At 42.4% G+C, this 26,834-nt stretch overlaps 1 protein-coding gene across 3 annotated transcripts in view; it reads left to right on the top strand.

Moving 5' to 3' along the window:
- Positions 1-26,834, top strand: part of AMPH (amphiphysin) — a 184,280-nt gene that overhangs the window by 88,749 nt on the left and 68,697 nt on the right. For 2 of the 3 annotated variants that reach the window (XM_072599090.1, XM_072599089.1), the window contains exons 3-5: positions 3,338-3,392; positions 19,293-19,387; positions 24,418-24,513. In XM_072599090.1, coding sequence (XP_072455191.1) covers positions 3,338-3,392; positions 19,293-19,387; positions 24,418-24,513 — 246 coding nt within the window. Of the gene's footprint in view, positions 1-3,337; positions 3,393-19,292; positions 19,388-22,270; positions 22,427-24,417; positions 24,514-26,834 lie in introns of those variants that run through there. The other variant, XM_072599091.1, reaches the window with a different exon arrangement.

Raw genomic sequence — 26,834 nt, 5'->3', positions numbered from 1 at the left:
CTGAAGCAGCTAGGTAGTGTAGTGGACAGAGCATTGGATCTGGAATTGAGAAGATCTGAGTTCAAATTCAGTCTCAGACACTTAGTAGCTATCTGGCCCTGGGCAAGTTACTAAGCCTCTACCTGTCTCAGTTTCTTCAGCTGTAAAATGGAAATAATAAGAGTGCATAACAATATCCTAGCATATTGTGAGGATCAAACAGATAATATTTGTCAAAGTGCTTAGCTTGGTGTCAGGTAAATAGTAGGAACTTAACAAATCCTTACTCCCTTCTTTTCCATTTGATGAATGGCATAGATAGTGAGCTAAAGGCATTCCAGGATGCTTCCTCTGCTTTGTCTTTAGGAGGTTCCTCCTCACTAGCACCTTCATCTTCTGAGTTATATCATGGCTTCTTTCTTACAGGGTACTCGATAAGGTCCTTCCACCATGATTTTCCTGCTTTGATCTTCCCCCTTGGTAGATAATAAGCTAGGGACTTATTCTCATGGTGACTCTATGACAGAATAATAATAATCCCTACCTCCCAGGAGGATCAAGGAGACAATAACTGTAAAGCTCTTAGCAGAGTGTCTGGCACATAGTAGATCTCTCTGTTAGTATTATTTACAACCTGCTATGTGCCAGACACTACTATGTGTTAAGTGCTTTACAAAAATTATACCATTTTATTTGAAGTGCTTAACAAATGTTTGGTGATTGATTGATTGATTGGTTGATTGATTGCAAGGGGAAAAAATGTCCCTGGAGCTACTGTATATAAAGATGGGCTGGAGAATATTATTTGGTATTTTTATAGTGACTTTTACAAACTCTCCATTTTGTTTCACCCTCAACAACTGCAGGCTTCTACACATTAATGACTGAGGGCTGATGATTTCCATGAGTCTCCCAGAATGCATTTGCTTTTTTCTCCATTACCCTGAAAATATCTTTTTTGTGTCCATCTATATGGAAAGTCATCCTTGTATTTATTGCAGCCTATTTCAGCTTATTTTAAAGAGATTAACTTGCCTGCATGCTAGGCTTACTGCTGGATCAGATATCAGATTCCATCTGGGATTCCAGAACTTAATACATTTCACTCTTTCTCTTCCTGCCTTTTTTCATTTCTAGACATTTTTGGAGAGTTTATGGCTCTTCAAGTGCACCCTGACCCTCTCAATTTCTAGATATTGTTGTCTTAATCCACTCCTTTTACTCTTTCCCTGAGCCTAGCTTTAAATTGGTATGTAATGTCTCAAGGAAGGTGGGGGGAGAAGGGAGGACCTACAAGTAGGAAAATCCATTTACTCAAGGAAGTCTTTATGCCACTGCTCACACCAGGCATGGTTGGGGACAAAGGACAGCTGCTCACCTTCCACTCTGTCTCTCTCCTTCTATTCTCTTCAGTTTCCCTTTCTCCTTCCTCCTATTTCTCCTTCCTCCCTCTCTCACTTTTTTTTTTGTTAAAAAGGGTGCTATTTTAAAAAATGGAGTTTGAGGTTTATTTGAAGATTTACTTCCTATTTTGTTTATTGTCATCAATATTTTGCATGTACTTATTTGTGTGATACTGTATCTTCTCTTATACTGTAAGCGCCTTGAAGGTAAGGACTGTTCATTTTTGCCTTTGTACACCCAGCACCCAACACCCTGGCTGACCCCAAATCATCACTTAATAAATGTGATTTGAATTGAATTATTAAGATGGTAATCATGAGTAGATTGTAATTGAGTCCCCATGGAAGTACCAAGAGAACACCCACCCTTCCTTGGGGAGATCTTTTCACTCATACCTGAGTATACGTTGCCTTCTGCTTTTGCCATTTTTTGACCTTGGATTTATGAGAAGTCTAGAAGAAGTTCTGTTACCACTAAGAAAATGTCAACCATTCAAGTTTTATTGATTTTTTGCTTGGCCTGTGAATAAATTATTTGTGCACTCTCAGTGGTAGTCTCATGGTCCTCTGAAGACAGAAGGGGATTTTTTTAGAGTTACTTTTGAGTTTGTATCTCTAGGCAGAATCACTTAGAAGTGACTGACTCTTGGATATTTTGGCTCAGTTTGGGGAGGGAGGGGAAAATGTTAGAAGTGGGGGAAAGCAAAAATGGGGAGATAGGAATGCCATGTAATAATGAAGTTCTTCAGGAATGCCTTGGAGGAGCAATAGGAAATGAAGCTGGAGGGGTGAGGAGTCAAACTCTGGAGGGTCTCAAATGCTAGACTGAAGAACTAGGAGGGGATTCGAGAAGGAACAGCAAAATCTGAAGATTTTGGAGCAGTTTAGTGTTAGAATCATAGATCATATGTGTGGACTTGGCAGGGACCTAGTTCAATAAGGAAACTGAGGCAAACAGAGGTTAAATGACTTGCCTAGGGTCACACAGCTAATAAATGTCTGAGAAATTATTTGAACTCAGGTCATCCTAACTCCAAGTCTAAGGCTGTGTCTTAGGACTGTGCCACCTTGCTGCCTCAGCCAAGATTTTTTTAGCAGCTAGTGTGGAGGATGGACTGAAGAGCCAAGAGCCAGAAGGACCAATCAGGAGGCCATTATGGTGGTCCAAGTTAGAGGTGCCTGGAGCCTGAGCTGGGGTCGAGGCCGTATGATTAGACAGAAGAGTGCTGAACTCAAAAGATGCTGAGTGGGTAAATCAGCAAGAACTGGTGACTGGTAAACTGTGTAAAGATGGATCTTTATCCTGCTGGCTGCAGCATGCATGGAGCTGTAGACATGCGTCTTATAGAAATCATTTTCACATTGAAGCTGCCCTGATTTTACAAACAGTAGGACCTTGAAGAAGGGCATAAGTGAGTGTTATGCATGTGTGTGTTCTTCCATAATGTGGATGTGCACACACTGACCTCAATCCAGTTCAGCTAGCATTAATCAGATTCCTACTATGTACCAGGTCCTGCACTTGACTCCAGGTATAGAAAAAGTAAACAGTCCCTCCTGAGCTTCTATTTTATTTGGAGAAAATAAGAACTTACTCTGCTATAGGTCACTTTTTTGATCACCCTTCACCTTCTTTTGCTTAATTAATTTTAGGCTGAATCTTATGCCTCTTCAAGCCTGAGGAAGTCAACCCCAGCATGCCTGGACTTAGTGTGCCCATTTGGCATAGAGAACTCCTGGTGGGGAAATTCTTTCCAGTAATGCTGATGGATACCTGCTCTATGACTTACAGTCTTAGTGATTTGCCTGGAGGAGCAAAGAGAGTGGGATCTCTTTGCTGGATCCAAAAGCGAGGTCTTTGAAAGGAATGCCAGATTCTGATTTGTGCTTCCTCCAAATGCTGTATTTATATTCCAGATATGAGTATACAATATCTTATTTCTGTTATTTTTCAGGCAGAGGGTACAAGACTTCAGAGGGAACTCCGGGGATACTTAGCTGCTATCAAAGGTAATGATTTCTGAAATATTTGCTATAAAATATCCTGCAAGAGATGGTAGAACGGTCTCCAAAGGGCTAGGGGTGGGCAGGTGGGGGAGGGGAACACATTACAACAAAGGCCCCACCCCAGAGCAGAGCTTAGATAATGGCTGAGTGGCAAAAGCTCACTGAAGAAAATAGTTCTTTCAAAATTAGAATGGAACAGATGGAGGCTAATGACTTTATGAGAAACCAAGAAATCACAAAACAAAACTAAAAGAATGAAAAAATAGAAAATAATGTGAAATATTTCATTGGAAAAACAACTGACCTGGAAAATAGGTCCAGGACAGAAAATTTAAAAATTATGGGACCACCTGAAAGCCATGGTCAAAAAAAGAGCCTAGACATAATCTTTCATGAAATTATCAAGGAAAACTGCCCTGAGATTCTAGAACCAGAGGGCAAAATAAGTATTCAAGGAATCCACTGATCACCTCCTGAAAGAGATCCCAAAAGAGAAACTCCTAGGAACATTGTGGCCAAATTCCAGAGTTCCCTGGTCAAGGAGAAAATATTGCAAGCAGCTAGAAAGAAACAATTCAGGTATTGTGGGAATACAATCAGGATAACACAAGATCTAGAAGCTTCTACATTAAGGGATCGAAGGGCATGGAATATGATATTCCAGAAGTCAAAGGAACTAGGACTAAAACCAAAAATCACCTACCCAGCAAAACTGAGTATAATACTTCAGGGGAAAAAATTGGTCTTTCAATGAAATAGAGGACTTTCAAGCATTCTTGATGAAAAGACCAGAGCTGAAAAGAAAATTTGACTTTCAAACACAAGAATGAAGAGAAGTATGGAAAGGTAAACTGCAAAGAGAAGTCATAAGGGACTTACTAAAGTTGAACTGTTTACATTCCTACATGGAAAGACAATATTTGTAACTCTTGAAACTTTTCAGTATCTGGGTAGTTGGTGGGATTACACACACACACACACACACACACACACACACATGCACACAGAGGCACACACAGAGAGCACAGAGTGAATTGAATAGGATGGGATCATATCTTTAAAAAAATGAAATTAAGTGGTGAGAGAGAAATATATTGGGAGGAGAAAGGGAGAAATGGAATGGGGCAAATTATCTCTCATAAAAGAGGCAAGCATAAGACTTTTTAGTGGAGGGAAAAAGAAGAGAGGTGAGAGAAAAACATGAAGCTTACTCTCATCACATTCGACTAAAGGAAGGAATAAAATGCACACTCATTTTGGTATGAAAACCTATCTTACAATACAGGAAAGTGGGGGAGAAGGGGTTAAGCAGGGTGGAGGGGATGATGGAAGGGAGGGCAATGGGAGGAGGGAGCAACTTGAAGTCAACACTTGGGGAGGGACAGGATCCAAAGAGAGAATAGAAGCAATGGGGGGCAGGATAGGATGGAGGGAAATATAGTTAGTCTTACACAACACAACTATTATGGAAGTCATTTGCAAAACTACACAGATATAGCCTATACTGAATTGCTTGCCTTCCAAAGGGAATGGGTGGGGAGGGAGGGATGAAGAGAAGTTGGAACTCAAAGTTTTAGGAACAACTGTTGAGTATTGTTCTTGCATACAACTAGGAAAGAAGAAATACAGGCATTGGGAAATAGAAAGTTACCTGGCCCTACAGGACAAAAGAGAAGATGGGGACAAGGGAAGGGAGGGATAATAGAAGAGAGGGCAGATTGGTGATAGGGGCAATTAGAATGCTTGGTGTTCTGGGGTGGGGGGAGGGGACAAATGGGGAGAAAATTTGGAACCCAAAATTTTGTGCAAATGAATGTTGAAAGTTTAATAAATTAATTAATTAAAAAAATAAAAAAATAAAAATCCTTAAAAAAAAATAGACGATAATGGCTGAGTGGGAAAGCTGGCTAAATACACTTGGACTGGCTATAGTCAATCAAGTGAAACACCATTCCTGGGGAATCCTCAAATAGGATAGCAAGGTATCAATACTTGATGAATCTGTGAATTCACCAGTGTGAACCCTTCTTTCACTGACTGAGATCACGACCCTTCCCTGACTTAGTAAACAGTTGCAAGTTGCTGTGGCTAAAACATTCATTACCTGGAGTAAAACCTTGTGGCGATAAGCCTCTCTGGACTTAGCTAGGCTTGTCGATGGACATCATACACACACACAGCACACACACACACACACATACACACATACACACACAGTGCGCGCACACACACACCATTGCCAGGCCTCTCCTTGAAGTCTTTCCAACTTTGTTGGACCTTTCAGAACATGTGCTTCATGAATCTAGACTTTAGGAACTCAGGCTTGTTTCCACATCATGATACAACACTAGATTAGAACATAATAATGATAACAACAGCAAATTTCTGGGGTGATAAAAGATTTCTGAAGCATTGTTATTATCATTCCCATCTTAGAGACAGAGAATTGAGGCTTTACCCAAGGTCACACAGGCAGGAAATAAAAAATGAAAGACTTAAACTGGTCTTCTGATTCTAAGACCAGGTCTCTTCTCACCATAGTTGCTATACCTCCCAGTACTAATCTTAATAGTACTACTACTAATTTTCTGGAGTTGCTTGTAATGAATCTTCAGAGAATTCTTCTTCAACTCCAGAAAACAGTCTTTTATCCACCTAAGCACAGGTCCACAGAGCATGAAACCCAAAAGAACAGTAGTTGGCAAGCCATGAGCATGGCCACCATTTCTATGTTGACTCAGAGTGAGTGTAAGATGAGAAGGATGAGATTATGATAATAACAGCTGCCATTTCCAACACACTGGGAGTCATCAAGTCTTCTCACAACATCCCTGTGAGATAACTGTAGTAGAAATATTACCTCAAGTTTACAAAGGAGGAAAATGGGGCTCAGAAAGGATAAGTGATTTGTCAGATGACAGAGAAGGAACTGAAACTGAGATTCTTTGCCTCCGTTTCCTCATTTATAAAATCAGGGGCTTGGACTACATGATCTCCAAGGTCCTTCTCAGCTCTAAGTCCTGTGACCTCGGATCAGGCACACTCTCCCTTATACTGTGCTTCCAATGATTGCTTTTAAAAAACAAACATCCATCTCAATGATAGTTTAGTTCCAAAATATTCCTTTTGGAAAGTTCCACGTCTATTCCAATGATATTGCTATTGGCTTAGAACAAGTTGGAGTTTGCCTCAGGCTACATTCATTCATTCAATGTTTCATTTATTCTTTCAAATGAACAGGAAATGTGAAAGAAAAAAGGTAGAGAAGAAGCAATTTCTCCTCTCAAGGAGCTTACAGTTTATTCAGAGATTTAAAACACGTAGATAAATAGCTAGAAAGCATAGCAAAAGTATGGGATCCCCCCTAAAAATCTTTAGCAACACAGTAATGGGGAAAAAAGGTGAGGAAACAAGTAGGTTGAGAAACTTCGAAATTTCTGCATGAAAATTTATGTTAATATCCAAATGAGATAGGGAAAAAGCTGAATAATTTTGTGGTTAATTACATAGTACTAAGATTCAAGATTCAATCGTTCTTCAAATGTAATGAGCCTGAACCCTGGACTTGGGCACTGCTGAAAGACAGGGTGAATCCTGGGCAATTAGAACAAGAGACACCTTTTCTAATGAGGTCAAAGGAAGGAGAAACCATATGTGAACTTACTGAAACATGCATTCCCCCTCAGGTCACGTTTGATTTTTCGATTAAGGTCCAAACACATCATGAACAACATATGGGCAATCCGTTGCCAAGGCTAACAGTAGACTTCAGCTCTTGCGTAATGTGCCCACTCATGCATAACAGCTGACAAAAGAGAGCTTTGAGATAATATCTGCTAAGTAGAATGGATGTGGTGCCTAAGAAAAATAATCCAGAAATGAGACAGACCACTTCTGATTGGAATACTCACTGAGGACTTCCCACAGGCGTTGGCTTCTGTCCTTCTGAAGGATTCCTGCCAGCAGGAAGGGGAGAAAGCTCAGAAGGAATGCTGGTGTGAGCGGCTTTTGCTGGTTCTGTTACTAACTCTTTGGGATATTTGACAGTCAACTCTCACGTCCATGCTTTATATTCAAACATGGTAAGCCAGCTGTAGGTTGATCCATTTCCCCACCCTGCTTAATGGAGACAGTTATGAAGATAAAGTCAGGGAGGATGTGGAAGGTCAGGGTATTGGTAAGAGAATCACCAGAACAAATGCATCCCTGGTTTTTTGTTTATTTGTTCAGTTTTTTTTTTAGAAGTTATGAATTTGTTAGAAATGGGCCTTGAAATCTGCCCTCCAAGTTCCTCTTCACTGAACACAAATTAAACTCCCAAGCATTCATTTTTTAAAAAATCCTTTCAACTTTGGCATAAAGATTTTGAGATCTCCATTTTTTCCCTGCAAGGATTGTGAGGTTCCCTGGCCTGTCTAGGGTGGCGGGAAAGGGCATAGGAAGTGATGCCAATCTTCTACAAATGTTTAAGTACTTACAATGAACCCTAACCCTGTAGTGAGCACTTAGGAAGCAAAAACCAGGGAAATAAACCCCCAGGGAAAAGCATCCAGGCTTCCCCTTTACCCTGAAGAGGCACCTTCCCAACTCTCTTGCTCTCCCACCTTCCAACACTCAAGGGTGCATTTACAGTATAAAGATCCTTTGAGGTCGGCTCTCCCAGCCTTTACTCTGCTGCCTCTAAGCAGCCTTAGGATGAGCAATGCTGGTGCCCTCTTCAGGGCTCCTGCCATAGCTGTCAGGCGCTCCCCGAGAATGCCAGCAAGAATGTGCTTTTGAAAATCAGGATGGTAGTGGAGGGCAGGGGTGCAAGGCTTTGGAAGCCAGACAGGGCAGGCAGATGCAGTCTTGCTGCAGCAATATTGGAGCATGGTATCAGCTCCTCAGAGGAGCTCACTTATGTAAGTGGAGCAGTCTACTATACTGACTTTAAGTTCATGGACCCAGAGCCACAGCTCACCTATCTCACTGCCAGTGTGACCTTGGACAAATCACTTAATTCCTCTCTGCCTCAGTTTCCTGATCTGTAAAATGAAGTTGAACCGAATGGCCTGTAAGGTCCCTTTCCACTCTAAGCTAGAATCTTAGGATTCTATTGGAAAGCCTGGACTACTCAGAACTCAGCCAAGAATACAGCTGGGAAAGCCCAGAAGGTTGTTTTACTCAGGGGGCATTCTGTCAGGCCCAGCCAAGGCCCGGCTAGCCTTGCTCGAGACACAGTGATAACCAGTTGAGGTGACTGTTTTCCCAGGACTCAGACACACTGGAAGCAATAAGAAATGGCAACTGAGAGTCAGTAGTGGAGTGGGGGGAAACACACATATACACACACATACACACACATACACACAACACACACATACACACACATGCACACATGCACACAGACACACATACACACACATACACACAACACACACATACACATACACGCACACACACACATACACATGCACACATGCACACACACACTTTAAAGAGCAACTGAGAAATCAAACAGTCTGGAGCAGTTTGGTCTGGGAGCAAACATTCCTGCAGATCTCCCTGCACAGCCCCTGTGCTCCACCCCCTTCTCAGGAGTCTCACTCACAGACTCCCTTTTAATTCCAGGCTTTGGTAGGGTTCGAGGGCCTCCAGTGTCCCAGATCACAGCCACACCTGGCCACGCTGATGATAAGGACAGGTTGAAATCTTTACCTGAATAATCTCACTTGTGCTTCACAAAAACCCTGAGGCGAAGGTGATCCTGTATTGTTTCCCTCATTGTGCAGATTAGGAAACTGAGACTCAGAAAATGATGACTGTGGCCAGTTTAGAAACCAACTTCAAATGCTCAGATTCTTTTTTTCTTCCTTCCTTCCTTCCTTCCTTCCTTCCTTCCTTCCTTCCTTCCTTCCTTCCTTCCTTCCTTCCTTCCTTCCTTCCTTCCTTCCTTCCTTCCTTCTCTATGGGATAAACAGACCCTTACTCAAAATTTTAAACAAATGAAGAGGCTTCTCAATAAGAACAGAAAGAAAAGGATTTATTACAATTCTAGAGAAAGAGACAACCCTCCACCAGGTCGGGGAATCTGGTGGAGGGAGGCCACTTACAGAAACTGAAGCACAATTTTTATACTCTAACGCAGAGAATCCCACCTCCCCACTATCCCACTGTCCCACCTCTCCATTGGCTGGGAGACGGGCTCGCAATGTAAGCATGAAAAGCTAGACAAACCCTGCGAAATCTTCACCTATCCCAAAACAATTACCTCATCTAATACCTAACTTGACTGCTGATGTGGCTAAAGAAAAGAGGGGAGGGGGAGAAGTGGGAGCTGATACTGTTAATGTGGCAACAGTACAACAAACCAAGGAGAGATCTGAGTAACTTCCAAGTTTCGGCTACAGTCCACAGCACTTTCACAAAGAAAGCTGGCAGCTGGTGGGGGAGTGGGGGGCCAACTGACCATCTACAGGCCCTGGGTACCTGAAACTCAGGTATGCAAGCAGAGAGGCCTTATGGAAGAAAAATTTTATTTAGAGAATCCAATATTCCCCATATTTTATTATGATAAGTCTTCACAATCTCATCTCACTTCCTTCCTTCCTTCCTTCCTTCCTTCCTTCCTTCCTTCCTTCCTTCCTTCCTTCCTTCCTTCCTTCCTTCCTTCCTTCCCCCTCCTTCCCTCTCTCTATTGGTAGTAATAACACCTTGCTGATGTAGCAAACTGAAATTTTCAAGGTTTTCCTCTCTATTATCTCATAGTAGGCTCACATACAAGCCCTAATCTCATTTAGAAGTAACCAATTTCAACTGTGTGGTCATTCTCCTAGTGCAAGTTTATCCTCCCAGAATCTGGAATGTTCCAGCAGGAGGGGCCCCTAGGCTCCCCTGTAAAGGGTCAGACAGCTTTTACTTGAGGATCTGCCATCCAATTTTGGATAACTCTAATTGTTCAAACATTGTAAAGATACCAAACCAGAAAGAAAAAAAGTGGGGATAGAGACTACCTTTGAGCCAGGCTCCTCTCTGGATTCTTTTTTCAAAACAAAATTATGATGTGATATGATGATATGATATGGCATACGATATGCTTGGATAAGTATGAACCATGGTGTTCATTCATTAAGAAAAGATCTGGTAATCTAATTTTCTTTTCAATATACTAATTATTAATTTGATCAAGAAAAAAGGGATACTTCTATGGCCTAGTTGGAAGTGACCTGGAGTCAGGAGACTTGAGTTCAAATCCTACTTATGAGCTGTGTGGCATGAGCTCCTCCCTCCCCTCCCCTCCCCCAGCCTCAATTTCCTCATATACAAAATAAGGATCATAATATCGTTAATGTCCAAGCTACAGGGTTGTAACGAGGAGAGCTCTCGAGCCCTCAGTAAATGGGAACAATTTTATTACTGACTCTCAGTACACTGGAAATAGTCAGGTACAGGGATTCATTTTTTTTAATTTACTTATTTGGTTTTGGGGATATTGTTTTAACATGGTGCCTGGCCCATAGTAATTGCTACCATTAATGATTGTATATTAATTGATTGTTGTTGGCAGACAGTTGGACAGGACTTGGGGTCGTGGATACAATGTTAGATTTGGAGTAAGGGAGCATGAGTTCAAATTCTGTCTACACTAGGTATGTGATCTGGTCCAATCATTTAATTTCTCCCAGCCTCAGTTTCCTCATATGTAAAATGGGAGGGAGTTGGAAGTGATGGCCTCCAGGTACCAGTCTGACTCTGATCTACGACACTGTGAATCCTAAAGCTGTGCTTTTGCCTCATTCTCTCCTTCAGTAGCCATTCAACTGGATAGAAGACGCTGTCTCTGTGGCATCAGTCAGTGCCCTTGTATTGGCACACTCAACATACCCTCTAAATATGTTTCTATTTTAGCCTCCATTTTCTCACATATAAAGTGAATACGTTGGACTGGATTGTCTCCAAGATAGCTTCTTGTTTTGACTTTCCATGACTGTACAAAACTGATCTAAATGACTGTCTATCCAGAAGGTCTGATCACTTCTAGGGCAGGACAGGACACATCCCTGAATGCCTTCCTTCCCTTGGCTGGTGTCCCTTGGTTTGTAAGAGAAGATTTAGTCCCAAGGCTCTTAGTTTCCCTATCTTGCAGCATTTTCTAAGCTGTGAGAATGGAGAGTGTGATAGTCCCTCTCAACTTGCCATGGCAGCATCTTGGGTGTCTGGGAAAAGACAGTGGGGTCATAGGCCCCACCATCAGCCCCAGGTCAGATGCCTCATGCTGCTGGGGTGGTAGGTGATCTCTTTGTAGGACCTTTAGGCTAGCCAGTTCCCCCTGTACTACTTCATCCCAGCTCCTTTTATTTACCAACCCCCAACCTATACACATACAATCTGATTTTTTTTCTCTGAAGTCCATGAGTACAGGAGAATGAGGGAGAAAATGAAATCTGTAACTTCAGAGACTTGGTAGGCTGGAAGGTGTGATTGGGGTTGAGGGTAGAGGTAGCAATCACCATAGAAATCCGAATGCCTTACATGGTATCCACGTTCACCCCAATCTTCAAAAATGGGCTTTATCTTTGTTGTTTCCACTGTCTTCAGAGGCCCCTAAATTAAGAGCTGGCAGGGACCTTAGACCTTTGTAACCCTCTCATTTAACAGATGAAGAAACTGAAACCCAGAGAAGTTACAGAAATATTAGAATCACAAATTTAGGGCTGCAAGGACCTTCCACACTATCTAGTCCCATGTCTTCCTTTAGAGGAGGCAACAAGACAGAAGAAGTGAAGCAACTCCCTGAGGCCATCCAGGTGTCTGAACTAAGGTTTGAATGTGGATCCTCCCACCCAATGTCCAGGCTGCTCTTTCATCTGAACTGAGTATATGGTCCAGTCATTGTGACATGGAAGAGACCTTAGGAAGCTACCCTACCAAGTCCCACCAGGCTAGGAAGGCTTTGAATAGGAACTCAGGAATGCCCTGTCTGCCAGCCAGCCCCTTGACATGTGGACATGCTCAGTCTCAGAAAGGCAGTCTCCAGGTGAGAGATGTTTGGGCTGCAGCAGCTCACAAAGAGCCATTACCTGAAGGCTCATAAAGGTTGTGATCCCTCCTGATGTTAACTGAAATCACAACTCTCTGGAAGTATTAAATATTGATTAACTTACTGCTGAAGTATACAGGAAAGCAGACATTCCCAAGAAAACCATAGTAATCCAAAGGACAGGAGGATGTCATCATTGGCCCTCCACCCATGACAAAGACCAGACAAGGGGTCTGTCTTTTGAGAAGGGAAGCAATTTATGAGTTTCCAACCCTCACTGGATGTCCCCAAACAAAGGGAGATGCCCATCTGATTTGGCTATATAGAAGATTCTTGTTCAGGTACAGGTTGGAGCAAGTGAACTCTGGAGCTCCTCCCGACTCTTCTGTAATCCTGGTGTTATCCATTCCTGCCCTTGTCTAGAAGAGTTACTTCATGACCATACCCCTCACGTTGAAATATAGATTCTCATAAAGTCTATCTCTTCCTCTAAGATGCTGCTAAGCAGCATCTTCTTCATCAGCTCTCTCTGGATCCCCCCAAAGGTTAGTGCCTCCTCCCAAACTACCTTGTATTTAATCACTTTATGGACATACTTACAGAGGCAGCTATAATGCTGGGCCTGGAGTCAGGAAGACCCGAGTCCAAATCCAGCCTCAGACATTTATTAGCTACATGACCCTGGACAAATAATCTAATTTCTGTCTGCCTTAGTTTCCTCATCTGTAAAGTGAGGGGGTAGCCTAGTTGGCCACTAAGTCTCCTTCCAACCTCTGACACTTACTAGCTGGGTGACCCTGGACAAGTCATTTAACCACCGTCTGCCTTAGTTTCCTGAACTATAACGTGGAGTTCATAACAGCACCTCCCTCACAAGGTTGTTTTAAGCAACAAATGAAATAAGATCTATGCAAGGCTTAGCACAGTGCTGGGCACGTAGTAAATACTTATGTCCTCCCCTTCAAAATGTGTATGACACACGTGTCAGGTTAATAGGTGTGACACACATGCAAAGTTAATAGGTATGACACATGTGTAAAGTTATAGGTATGACACACATGTAAGGTTAATAGGTATGACACACATGTAAAGTTAATAGGTTCACATATGCATGTATCGGTGCTGTTCAGTCATGTCCAACTTCATGACCCCATGGACCACAGCATGCCACTGTCCATGAGGTTTTCTTGGCAGACCCTGGGGTGGTTTGCCATCTCCAGTGGATCAAGAAAAAGAGAGTTTCAGTGATTTGCCCAAGGTCACACAGCTAATGAGTGTTGGAGGCCAGATTTGAACTCATCTTCCTGACTCCAGGTCCCTCTCTCTGTGCCATCTAACTGGAGTGGTGATACTAGCTAGCAGTTTGTTGATTCTCGTAACAACTTTGTGCAGTAGGTATTGTCATTATTCTCATTTTACAATGTTGAAATTGAGACCAAGAGGTTAAGTGACTTGCCCAGGGTCTCACAACTAATGGTGTCTGGTGTCATTTTGAACTCAGATCTTCCTGACTCCAAGCCTTATGCTCTGTCTGCTGCACTACCTGGGGACCTTAAATTCAATTTGTACTGACTCTACCTAGGTAGAATTCCTTCTCCATGTCAGTGATGGTCCATCTAATAGTCTCTCAATAATCATTAAGTCTTCATATGATAAAATAGATCTAATTAGGATCATATAAAATCTCAGTTTCCATCCCAATATAATTTGTGATGCATTCACTAAACCCAAACTGAATAATTGTGCCTACAAAGAATGGTAACTGATAGAACCAAACACAAACCCAAGATTAGGGAGTTGAAGAGTTCTTGGGCGCCATCTTTCCATCTGAGCCTCTGGTTCTGAAATCCCTTAGTTCCCCACAAAGAGAGATTATTTTCACATGAATAAACTGGTACCTTCTGCCCAAACCGAGCCCTTGACCACAGTTAATGTCGGGTGAAAACTGATCATCCCACCTTGGCCAGGCATAAGAAGGAAAGTCAGTGGAAACTTTATCCTTCTCAAACCAATTACCAAAGTAACAAACTCAGAGGAGAAATAAATTCCCAATTCATGTGTATAGTCATGCTTCCCCCCCCCCCCATTATCTCTGCACCTTGAAAGACATATTACTTTCCTTAAATAAAATTAACCCTGATATACCCAGAGAGTGGCAGAGAGGTGACACAGTGGTTAAAGAATTGAACCTGGAGTCAGGAAGACCAGCATTCAAATCTAGCCTCAGATACTAGCTTGTGACCCGAGGCAAGTCACTTAATCCTGTTTGCCTCAGTGTCTTCATCTGTCAAATGAGCTGGAGAAGGACATGACAAACAATTCTAGTATCTTTGCCAAGAAAACTGTAAATAAGGTCATAAGGACTCAGACTCAACTGAAAATGACGAAATAACACCTATGTAAAGAAAGAGAAAGAAAGGAAGAAAGAGAAAGATGGAGAGATCGATCATTTAATGGGTGTTTTTTTCCTGGTTTCAAACCTATATTGCACTCGTGTTTACTCAGCTCAAAGACAGATGACAGTTTTCCAAGATTTTCTCACATTGTTTCGTTAGCTGCTGAGATTTGCAGCCCACCATCAAGCTGTTGTCATGTTCAGCCTCCAGAGCTACTGTGCGTCCTCGCTGAAATAGGACCCTTTTTGACTGCTTCTTCTATTTTCCCTCTCTGTCAGGAAACCTTTCCCTATGCCTCTTACTTCTAGTATCTTCCCAATTTCTCCTGTCTGTAGCTTGTTTGTACAGAGTTGTTGGCATGTGGTCTGCTCCATTAGATTGGGAACTCCTTGAGGGTAGGCACTGGATTTTACCTTTCTTTGTGTTCCCAGTAGTAACAGAGTGTCTGGTCCTTAGTAGGAGCTTAATAAATGCTTGTTAACAAACTGATATTACATGGCTTGAAGTACGCTTATCATCCTGTTATCTGCTTCTGAAGTTGTTGTTGTTCATTCATTTCAATTGCGTCTGACTCTTTGATCCCATTTGGTGTTCTCAAATTTTGGGCAAAGATACTGGTTTGATATTTCCTTCTCTAGTTTATTGAAGAGACTGAGACAAGGGAATGCTTCTATAGTGGGAGGCGGAAAGAAAAGGATTTCTGGCACCAGTGATTCTTCACTGGGGTCCATCAAACTGTCTGATTGTTTCTCCAGACTGAAGATTGCCCCTGTTTAGCATAGCACCTTCTTTGATGAGTACGATGCTGGATGGTGGCACTGTGTGGTCCTTTGCCAATGTCTCTAATGTCACCCCAGCGCATGTCTCCCATGTCACACAATCAGCTCCAAAGTTCTTCAGAGATACCTTGAGAGTGTCCTTGTATCACTTCTTCTGACCACCAGAGTCTCACAAACACTGAGCTAGCTCTGTCAATATGTGCATCAGCTTCATCGTCAATGTGTACATTCCTGGAAAGTATACTGCTAAGGTGGAACCCTCCCCTTGGGGAAACCCAAGACATGAGCCATATCTAAGATTCAAGAGAGTTTCCAGCTTTAGGGCATAATGAGCCACAGAGAAGGAAGAAAAACCTGCTTATCTCTCTTGGGCTCAGACCTCTCAAAAACAGGACCAAAAGAGCAATTCCAAACTAATGTCTACTAAATAAATGAAGATAATATGAAACAGCTTCAGAACTCTTAAATACAACGGGCAATGTTGGGGCTTCCTTGTTAACTTGTGCTTTCTTCATTTATTTTGTCACTTGGTAAATAATGGAAGTATGAGTATGCATGTATAACCATTAATATGTCATCACATTGAGGGCTTAGGATTTTGTTGTTTATTTTAGTTATTTTTTCTAAAGACAAAGTAATTTTTTAAAAGGCGGAATGATCCAAAACGCAACTTTCACCTTTTCTTTTGTTTTGAATTTTAATAGGTCAGTTAGGTGCTTTTTTTTGAGAAATAATTTCTTGAAACTAGTTAGAGTTTTAATTTGACTGCATGAAAAGCCACTAAATCTGACCAATATTCTTCTCATCTTTCAAAATTCAAGCTCCACTTCCTCTGTGAAGACTTCATCCCTATCTTCTCTTACCAGCTATGATACTTCGTTTTTACTCTCTTTGGCTCATGTTATATTAATGTGTTACAGCCATTTGCGCATTTATCTTATTTCCCCTAACTTGATTGTAGGTTACTTTCTGGATAGATACTTAAATATAGAACTTGAAGCTAGAAGGAGTTTCAGACATATTCTACTCATTCCTCATTTTTCAGATGAAGAAACCTTGGATGGAAGAGAGATGCAGTGATGCGTTCATGTCCACACTTGTAACAGTCAAGTGTAATTTGGATCCAGATCCTTAGTGTTTTACTCAGTTCTTTATCTCATACTAGGCAATTAATAAATATTTGTTGTACTGAATAAGTTGAATTGAATTGAGTTGAAATCGCTGCATCTTTCCTGACCATTGATCCTTGTGATATCATCACTCAGCACCTATTTCTTTGAAATGTCAACATTGTACTGACATAACAGTGCAACCATTTAATAAGACGGTATCCTTCTATGGATTAATCTTAGATTTGCATTTTACTGTTTTACCTGTTATGGTAAAGACTTCTGACTTCAACTATCTTCTAGATAAAGGATAGTACATCATATACTTCTGCTTTCAAGTCTTTATAGCATTTGTAAGACTACTTTGGGAAAAGGTAAGACATATAGCCATCAAAATCACAGAAGGGTAATCTGGTCTACAATTCCTGTTTCATGGTTCTTATAGTTAGTCACACACATACATGCACACACATGCAAACGTGTGCACAAACACACACATACATATTTGGAAATTTATCGCTATATATGGTGACTCCCCTCTCACATTCTCCTGTGCACATGGCAATATTTTTTTCTTATTTTGTATTATTTTAGTTTTACTATTTAAATTTGTTTCATTTTTCTTTTCTTATTTTATATTTAAGTTCAATAATAAATTTACCAATTAAAATTGAAAAAAAGAAACTAAGGCAAGCAAGGTTAAGTGATTTGACGAAGGTCACACAACTAGTAAGTGTCGGAGGCCAGATTTGTACTCCAAGTCCTATGGTCTGTGCCCTATGGCACCACCTGCCTAGCCTCCTTCTGGAGTAGTGCAGTAGAAAGAGCTGTGACTATTTAGTTTAGAAAATTTGGGTTCAAATTCTGGTTTTGTCACTTGTTGTCTCTGTGACTTTTGACAAGATATATGACATCTCTAAGTTTATTGTTCATCTTGGGGATTTTAGAGAGCTACAGGAGACAGGGAACTTGGGATGTGGGATGCTGGTCCTGGCAGTGCTTTCTGATGGCTGCTCTGAGGTCTGGGTTTGGGGCCAGGACCACCACTTATTTCTCTAATTAATGGTCAGTTGAGGATGTGAAGAGTCATTTTCCAATGTAAGTTCCAATTTGGAGGCTTGCTGACTCACAGAACCACAGAATTTCAAAGGAGGTAAGAGGCTAACAAGTCCCCACTACAATCCACCAGCAAGTGGGCATCTAGCCCCTACTTGAAGTGAAATCGGCAAAAGCTCCCAACGCTTCGAAAGGAATTGGAGAACTTCAGCTCTCTGAACATCAATAAGTGATTCTTATGGTTTCTGTTGAAATAAAATAAAATGGTACTTTGGAGCATCAATGTGAATTAGAAAAGGGGCTGAACTTAGAGACAGAGAACCTGGGTTCCAATTCTGACATTTCCACTTTCTGTGTGACCTTGCAAAAGTCACCTTGACTGGTTTTCAGTTTCTCTCCTGTAAAGGAAAGGAGATGGACAAGATGAACTCTAAAAGTCTCCTCCAACTTTCAATCTATGATCCTATGTTTTGGGTTCAAATTTGGGTTTTGCCATCACTGCCTGTGTGACTTTGGGCAAGTCATTCAAGGTCTCTGGGACTCAATTTCCTCATACCTGGAAAGAGGATATGGGGTAGGCAGCCTCTAACCTCCCTCTGTCTGAAACGATGACCCTCCGCTCTTTTCTTTTTGCTTAATTTATTTTAGAACAAAGCATCCCAGCTCTGCAGAATCGTTGCGGGGGGTTGATTTTGTCACCACTGACTCCCCAACTTCTTAAAACTGATACATGGTTTATTGTTATAATTAAAGCAAATCATAATTAATTTTGTTTTGATATTTTTTTGACATCAGTGCACCCTTTGAGATAGATGAAGATAATGAGTAGGAGTGAATCATTGGTCCCAGCTTTGCACCCAATAATGGCTTGAGGCAATGTCGCATAGTAGACTTTAAGAACCTGGGTTCAAACATGACCTCTCCTAGCCTCAGTAGACCTTCTGTAAAATAAGGGGCCTGAGCCAGATGATCCCTAAGGTCCTTCCCAGCTCTAAATTCTCTGAACTTGATGAATAGAAAATCAAGCACAAGTTAGTTATCTTGGTTTCCAAAAGAGGTCTTAACTCAGAATAACATTAAGGAACAGAAATGAACATTTACAGCCTGTCCAAGATGCCAAAGAAGAAGCTGAAAAATGTAGAGATCTCTGAAGCTGGCAGATCACTTTACATGAGTAACATCATTTAATCCTCACAACAACTATGAGAAGTTGGCCCTGTTATCGTTGGCCTCATTTTACAGAGAAGGAAAATGCATCTCAGAGATGTTAAGTGATGTGCCCAATATCTCACAAGTGAGAGGCATCTGAAAGAGGTTTTGAACCCAGGTCTTTCTGACTTCAGGTACCCTAACCTTTATGCCACCTCACTCCCATCCCCTTGGAATATTATCAGGATTCTTTCAGAATGATGCCTGTTTAAGGGGTCAGCAACTCTTCAGGATTTTTATCTGGTTTCCAAAAACTCGGGGTGGGCAGACATGCTGAGAAAAAAATCAATCCTGACTTTCCTTGAAAACATTTGTCTTTCTTTTTCACCCAATAGGTATGCAGGAGGCCTCGATGAAACTGACAGAGTCCCTCCACGAAGTCTATGAGCCAGACTGGTATGGACGTGAGGACGTGAAGATGGTGGGCGAGGTGAGAACTGTGAGAGGGGCAGAGAAGTCTCCAGAGGGGAGCCTCGGGAAGCACCCCATACACACCTCACCAGCTATGAATGCAGGAGGAGGTCCTCTAGCCTACTATGACCATCCTGGTCCTTCAATGATGACACAAAACAATCTACTTAGAACGTAGTGCAGGGGAAGTCCATTTGAACCATTTTCAACTTTCTGGGACACTTGAAGATGATTCTTAAATGGCTTTGGAGGGAAACTGGAGCTTCAGTGTCATTTTTCATCTTCAGAATAAAACACATTCCTTTCTCTGTATTATGTTATTCTCTGAGGTTTTGGTACATCTCTCCTTAGATGTAGGCATCTCAAACTCAACACGTTCCAAAGACAGCTTGTTAATTCTCCCCCAACAAAGCTCACCCATCCTCATGACCATCCTTCCAAGTTTTCATCTTCAGAGCCATCTTTGGTTCTGCCCCATCTCCAGTCTCTGTATCCAATCAATTCTAAGTGAAGTCAATTGTCCCTCCACAATATCTCCTGTATCAATCCCATTCCTTCCACTCAAACAGCCATCGTCCTGGTTCAAGCCTGAATTAGCAGGTAATTAGGTGGTGCACTCTATTGAGTGCTGGGCCTGACCTGAGTTCAAATCCACCTCAGACACTAGCTATGTGAGCCTGGGCACTTAACCTCTATCTGCCTTCATTTCCTCATCTATAAAATAGAGATTATAATACTACCAACCTCAAAGGGTTGTTGTGAAGTCCAAATGAGATAATATTTGTCAAATTGTTAGCACAGTGAGTGCCTAGAACATAGTAGGTGTCATATAAATGTTTAATCCCTTCCTCCACCCACCCCCACCCCATCCCCTCTTGCTTGGAATATTGCAATAGCTTCTTAATTGTTCTCTCTTCTCCCAATCTCTCCTCTCTACCAAATGTAGCCACTAAATGTATATTCTTAAAATACAGTATTAAGGGGGATTGGGACAAACAAAACAGACCCTGCCCTAAAGAAATGCATGTGCGCAAGGAACAGGGGAAGGCATAACTTTGTATTCTCTGTCTGGGCTCTGAAGGGAGAAGATGATCATACACTCCCCCACTAAAAAACTGGCACTGGCACTGGTTCCCATTGGCTTCAGCCTGAAATACAAGATCCTCAGCCTGGTGGTGAAAGCCTTCCCCTGTCTGTCTCTCGTCCACCTTTCTGGCCTTGGTTCATGTTACTTCCTTCTGTACATTCTCTGTTCTGGTCATGAGCTACTAGCTGTTCCTTGTGCACAACACTGTATTTCCCTCCCACCCTGTGCTTTTGCCTTGGTGGCCCCCTCAATCCCTCTTTGCCTCCTGTATACGATCATCTTCTCCCTTCAGAGCACAGCTCAGATGTCTGTCGTCACCTAGGGCTTTGATGGATTTCTCCCAGTCCTTCAGTCTCTCTCCTTAAAATGACTTTGTATTCTCTGTCTGAACTTTTTAATTACCAGTTTGTGTTCCATTCCCTGCCCTCCACACTACCCCCTTGTAAAACATGCGTTTCTTTAGGGCAGGGTCTGTTTTGTTTGTCCCAATCCCCCTTAATATTGGCCCCTTCTCTCTGAGATCATCTGCAGTTTACCCTGAGATAAGTTTTGTTTCTAGCTGCTTTCAGGTTGTCTCCCATTAGACTGTGAGTTCCTTAAGAACAGGGACTGTCTTTGTAGCCCCAGTGCCTTGCACATAGCAGGTGCATAATCAGTGCTAGTCAGCTAAGTCTGAGGCTTAGATAGCACATGGCTAGTGGGTGAAAAAGGAAGGGTTTAAACTCACATCCTCCTGACTCCCTGTCTCTTTTATTAAACATTTCCCGCTGCCCTCTTTGTCCTAGCATATCTTTTCTCCACCTCCCCACTAAATGCAAGCATTCCCCCATACTCTATCTTGGTCATTTAGTATGTCTCTCTATCTCCTCCATGGTGCTCTCAGTCACTTCCATGGATTTAGTTCCAACTTGGGTGTGGATGACTCACAATGTTGTATTTCCAAACTTGACATCCACCCCAAGCTCCAGACCCACCTTCCCAAGCACCTGCTGAGCATCTCTACCTTGATGAACCCCTGGCATCTCCAACTCAACATATTTAAGAAGGAATTCTCACCATCTTCCACGAAGCCCAGCCTCTTCCTTTTCAGGTAAAGATGGCATCATCTTCCCAGTCACTCAGCCTTGATATATCAAGGCATCTTCTGTTTCTTCTTTAAAAGTTTGCATATCCATAGTCACCACATTCTGTTTGTTCTGCCTCTGAGATACTCCGCAGTTACTCCTTATGTCCCACTGCTTTCAGACCTTTATCATCTCCTGGATAAGGGAGACAGCACTCTACAATGGGAAAAAAGCTCTCGTTTCAGAGTTGGAGGAACTGGTTTCAAATCTCACCTTCGATACTTACTACCTGTGCGATTTTGGACAAGTCACTTAACCTTGATACACATGGCCTCCAAGGTCCATTTCAGATTTGGGATCTATGATCCCTCAAAAGTTAGTTCAAGTGTTCCTTTGTCCACAAAGCCTTTGCTGAATCCCTGACTCCTTCCTGGTGGAAATGTTCTCTCCTCTGCTCTTTCTTTGTACCTTCCAAGTTCCTTCGATCAGGCATATGTCTTCATGTCTTACCTTCCTTTTTTTCTAAATTGTAAGGGAAGGCTTAATCAACTCTCCTTTCTCTTTGCACCACCTACACCAAGGTATTCTCCCAGTATCATGCACCTGCCAGGCATCAAGAAAGCATTTGTCAAAGGGAAGTGAAAAGGTTGCCTCAAATTTGGGGTTCTAATAACATCAAGGAATGCCTCTGACAACTGTCATCTTCTTTGCCTTAAGTGGAGTGCCATGTGAAACGCGCACCCTGGAGCATTTCCTAACGGCAGCCAGAGCTACAGAGGCACTGTGAGGGACAGAGTTGAAAGTCTTGCCTTGACAGTCTGTCTTCCTCTGAAATCCTGCCATCCCAATGACATTGATCCTCAGGAAAGGGTGACAGAGGCAATGAAACAAGAAACTCATGATTGTGGTAAGAGCTTTTGGGCTCCATTCTGGTTTGTGGAAAATTCCAGGGCATAAATTTGGCAGAAGCTCACCTCCAGACACACACCATTTGCAAATTCAGTTGTTAAATACCTTTCATTCCTGCCTGAGCTCCCTGGCTGCTGTGGGTGGTTTAGGAACCGCTGGTGCAGCCGAGATAAAGGCAAGACATCGTTAACGAGAACGGCATTTGCTCTTTTTAAAGAAAAAATGGAAGCAAGTACTTGTCTCTATGGATGCTATAATGTTAAACCTGGCTGAGTAAGGATATCTGGATTTTCATGAGAAAGATGTGCCTCTTATAATGAGCTCTGAGCCCCTCCTGGACCTGGGGTCTATAAAACTCTGAAGACTGACTGCTGTGAAGGCACATGGAATGAAAGCACTTCTCATAGCTCCATAGGCATATCGCTGTCTCCAGAGGGTTCTGATTTAACCCAGGTCTACAGCCTTTACTGTGCTGCAGGGCTGGGAGTAGAAGTCAGAGACTCAGGTATAGACTGGGAGTCTTGACCACTTTTTGTGTTAGGTCCCTATGTGACGCAGCAGACCTGGAGTCACGAAGACCTAAGTTCAAATCTGACCTTAGACACTTAATTACTGTGTGACCCTAAGTCATTTAACCTCTGCTTGCCTTGGTATCTACATTTAAAAATGAACATAATAACAGTATCTACTTTACAAGGTTGTTGTGAAGATCTAATAAGATGATATCTGTAAAGTGCTTTTTAAAATTTTTAAAGAAATTTTTTACATGCTGGGTATTATTATAATTGTGTCATAGACCCATGGACCTCTTCTGGGAATGATGATTTCCAATGAAAAAAATACATAGGAAACCAATTATACTGAAATACAGTTATTAAAATGTATTTTTGCTGACTCCTAGTTAAGAATCTGTGTTCTAGTGCTTAAAGGAAAGGTCATTGAGTTCCTCCCCCCCATTTTACAGAGGAGGAAACTGAGGTCCAGTTAATGTAAGTGACTACTCCAAGGTCATGCAGCTAGTTTCTGGAGGCTGGATTTGAATCCAGGTCTTTCTGGTTTCAAGTCCAACACTCAATCCACTTGTCTCTGTTTGAGCATCCAAGCAGTTATAGAACACTAAAGGGAGCTATCCTTTCATAGGCATGTGGGGATCTAGGTGTATCTGAGGGCCATCCTGTAGCCCTATCTCTCAAAATGAGTTCATGAAAGACCCTGATCAATTCAATCAGCAGCCCCTGCGGGGCACTCCTCACCCATATACACATATATCTCCCTCCCAGCTCTAGCTCTGATCCGCCTTGTCATACTCTACAAAGGGCTCTCTGAGATGACTGTGACTGACTGCCCAGAAAACCTCGAGAGGAGCCGCTCAGCTGTTTCCATTTGCTATTTTCCCTACCAGAGAAGCCATGCTGGATGATCCAGACCCTTTCTGAGGCCTCTGACCTTTGTACATCCGATTAAACATAATTTAAAAAGAAAGAAAGGCCACGTAGGGGCATGGTAGGGGCATGGTAGGGGCACCAGGGTGTCAAACACATAGGTCAGAGTCACAGTTCTGCCATTTGTCTTGAACAAATTGCTTGACCCTTCTAAGTCTCAGCTTCTCCATCTGTAAAATGGGCACGGTAATTGTACCCCCTTCAGATTGACAGGAGTAGCTTGAAGAAAGTGAGGAAATTGTTGTATAAATTGACAAGTTATTTAGGAATCCAGAAGACTTATAAACCTCCTTTATCCGTCATACAACTTAGATGGACTGAATTATACATGAGAACTGGTAGCCAAAAACGTGTTGAAAATGAACTTCACTATTAAATTACCCTTATCTTTTTTAAAGTATAGCAACCTAACATCTGGGGACGTCATACTTAAGCAGCTGTTTTCCAGGCTCTTTCAAATATGTTTCCCTTTATTCTCAGTTGGGTGAGAGGAATCCAATTAGAACAATCTAATGGTGACCTCTGTCTCTCTCTTTTTCTCTTTCAGAAATGTGATGTGCTCTGGGAAGACTTCCATCAAAAGCTAGTGGACGGCTCCTTACTCACCCTGGACACATACCTGGGCCAGTTTCCCGACATCAAAGTACTGCACCCTATTTTCCTAAGGGGGAGAAGGGATGAAATAGCTCCTGATCCCAGGCCATGATAGATAGGGTGGGATAGGAGCAGGGGACAGAAGGGGAAGAAATAGACCATGTCCTCCAAGACAAAGCATAAAAGGCAGGAATTGCCTCCAGCCTGGGTCCCCTGCCCAGTGACAGCTTATGATTCTCTGTGACTCAGGAAATCTCATTTTCTCCTTCATTTCATCCCTTGGAGCTTCAGCTGCTTGACAGAAGGCTTTTTGAACCCAGAAACATAAAGCCATACTTCAAACCAGCACCTTGCCCACTGCACCACACTGTCTTGCTATTAAGTGCTTCTAATTTACCAATATTGTTACCTCTCTCATGAATTATTTATGTTCCTTTTCCCCTCTTCTCCATAGAAGGAGGGCTGGGTTTAGATTCAGAGAGCATAGGTTCACATCCTGGCTTTGTCTCTCACTGCAAGTTTGACCTCGGGCAATCCCCCTATCTGAGTCTCAGTTTCCCCCTCTATAAAATAAGATAGTTAGTCCAAATGGCCTCTGAGGTTCCTTCCAGCTCTAGAACTGAGCCTGTGATTAGGCCAATCACAATATCTGCAATGTAAACTCTAATAATTATATTTTGAATCGAATTAATGTTCTGTTCACCCTGAGACTCGAAACACAAAAATGGTAAGTAGATTGAAATTCATTGGAGCTGGGGAGGTGTCTTCAGGGCTGGGCCACTGGTACTAGACTCCTGCTCCTTGACGTCTTCATATGTTACGCAGCAAGTTGCTGGGGAGTAGTCCAAAGGAAGTCACATGGGCCCTGCCTTCTCCTCCAGAATTCTGCCATCTTGAATGGGTGCATTGACAAGCACAACTCCATGTAGCCCGTACAGACAGCAAAAGGAAGCCATGATGGCTCACAAAGGATGACATGACTTCAAAGAGCTGGGGTCTTCTCAGTGTGGCCACTCACTTCCCTAAAACATATCTCAGTAGGATCTCCACCCCCCATGTTCCAACTATCACCACTCCTTAGTAGACAGTTTCATTGGTTGTGCTGGCCAAAAGATTTATTCTCCAGTGACCAAAGTTTTCAATCAATCAATAAACATTTATTGAGTACCTACTATGTACTTGGCACTTTGCTAAGCATTAGAATACAAAAAGAAGAAGAAGACAATCCTTGGCTTCAGGGAACTTATAGTCTGATGGAGGAGACAACATACAGATAAATATGTACTGAGCAAGTCATAAGATAGGCAAGAATGGAAGTTGGAGAAGACTTCCTGCAGAAGGTGAGATCTTAGTTGGAACTTAAAGGAAGCGAGGGAGGTCAGTGCTTGGAGTAGAGGAGGGAGGACTTTCCAGGTGGGGGGGGGGGCAGGGGGGGAGGGGTAGCCCCGAGAATGTCTAGAGCCAAGGTCAGCATCAATGGATCAGTAATGAGCCTCTACTTATTTGTTCTTCAGTCATGTCTGACTCCTCTTGACCCCATGAATCATACTGTCCAAGGAGTTTTCTTGGCAAAGATACTAGAATGGTTTGCCATTTCCTTCTTCAGTGGATTAAGGAAAACAGAGGTTAAGTGACTTGCCTAGGGTCACACAAGTGAGTGTCTGAGTCAGATTTTAACTCAGGTCTTCCTGACTGCAGGCCCAGTGCTCCATTGAGCCACTTCACTGCCTCCTTATTTTGACTTAGCTAGAATGACCCATATGATAGCCGACATTCAGGCCATCTCTAAGTCTATTCCTGAGGCTTTTCTAGACTGGCAGATCCCACCAGATCTTGAATTTCTGGGGGATGACTCTTGGGAATCCAGGGTCAGTTCTACTCCATGATGAGGCACCAGGAGAAGGCTTTAATGGAGATTATCCACCCTACCTCCTCCATTTAGTTCCATGCTCACTATTGCTAGCTCTGGATAGATCGATTAAGGATCAATGCAGACAACTTGTGGGATATCAATAAATCAATCAACATGCATGTATTAAACACCCAGAGCACACTAAGCACTAAGCTTTGATCATTCAGCAGAATAATTGTGTAGAGAGTGAATTACATATTCTCCTCAGTTCTCCATAGAAGGAGCACTGGATTTAAAATTGAAGGCCCTGGATTCAGGGCCTTCCTGCCCTGAATACCTCTGCTTCTTGCCTCTGAGACCTTGGGTAAAAGGCTTAATCTCATGGAGTCTCAGTTTCTTCCTCTGTGAAATGAGAAGCTCAGTTTAAAAAGCCTCCAACTCTGGCTCTTAATCTGCGACCTCTTTTTCTGCCGTTTAGACATTTGATGCCTATCAACATCACCACTGGAGGGAGCCCT

Source organism: Notamacropus eugenii, chromosome 3, assembly GCF_028372415.1.
Source record: "Notamacropus eugenii isolate mMacEug1 chromosome 3, mMacEug1.pri_v2, whole genome shotgun sequence".
In the NCBI taxonomy this organism is placed as follows: domain Eukaryota; kingdom Metazoa; phylum Chordata; class Mammalia; order Diprotodontia; family Macropodidae; genus Notamacropus; species Notamacropus eugenii.
The sequence above is the reverse complement of the archived record's forward strand: the minus strand, read 5'-3'. Positions and strand labels throughout refer to the sequence as shown.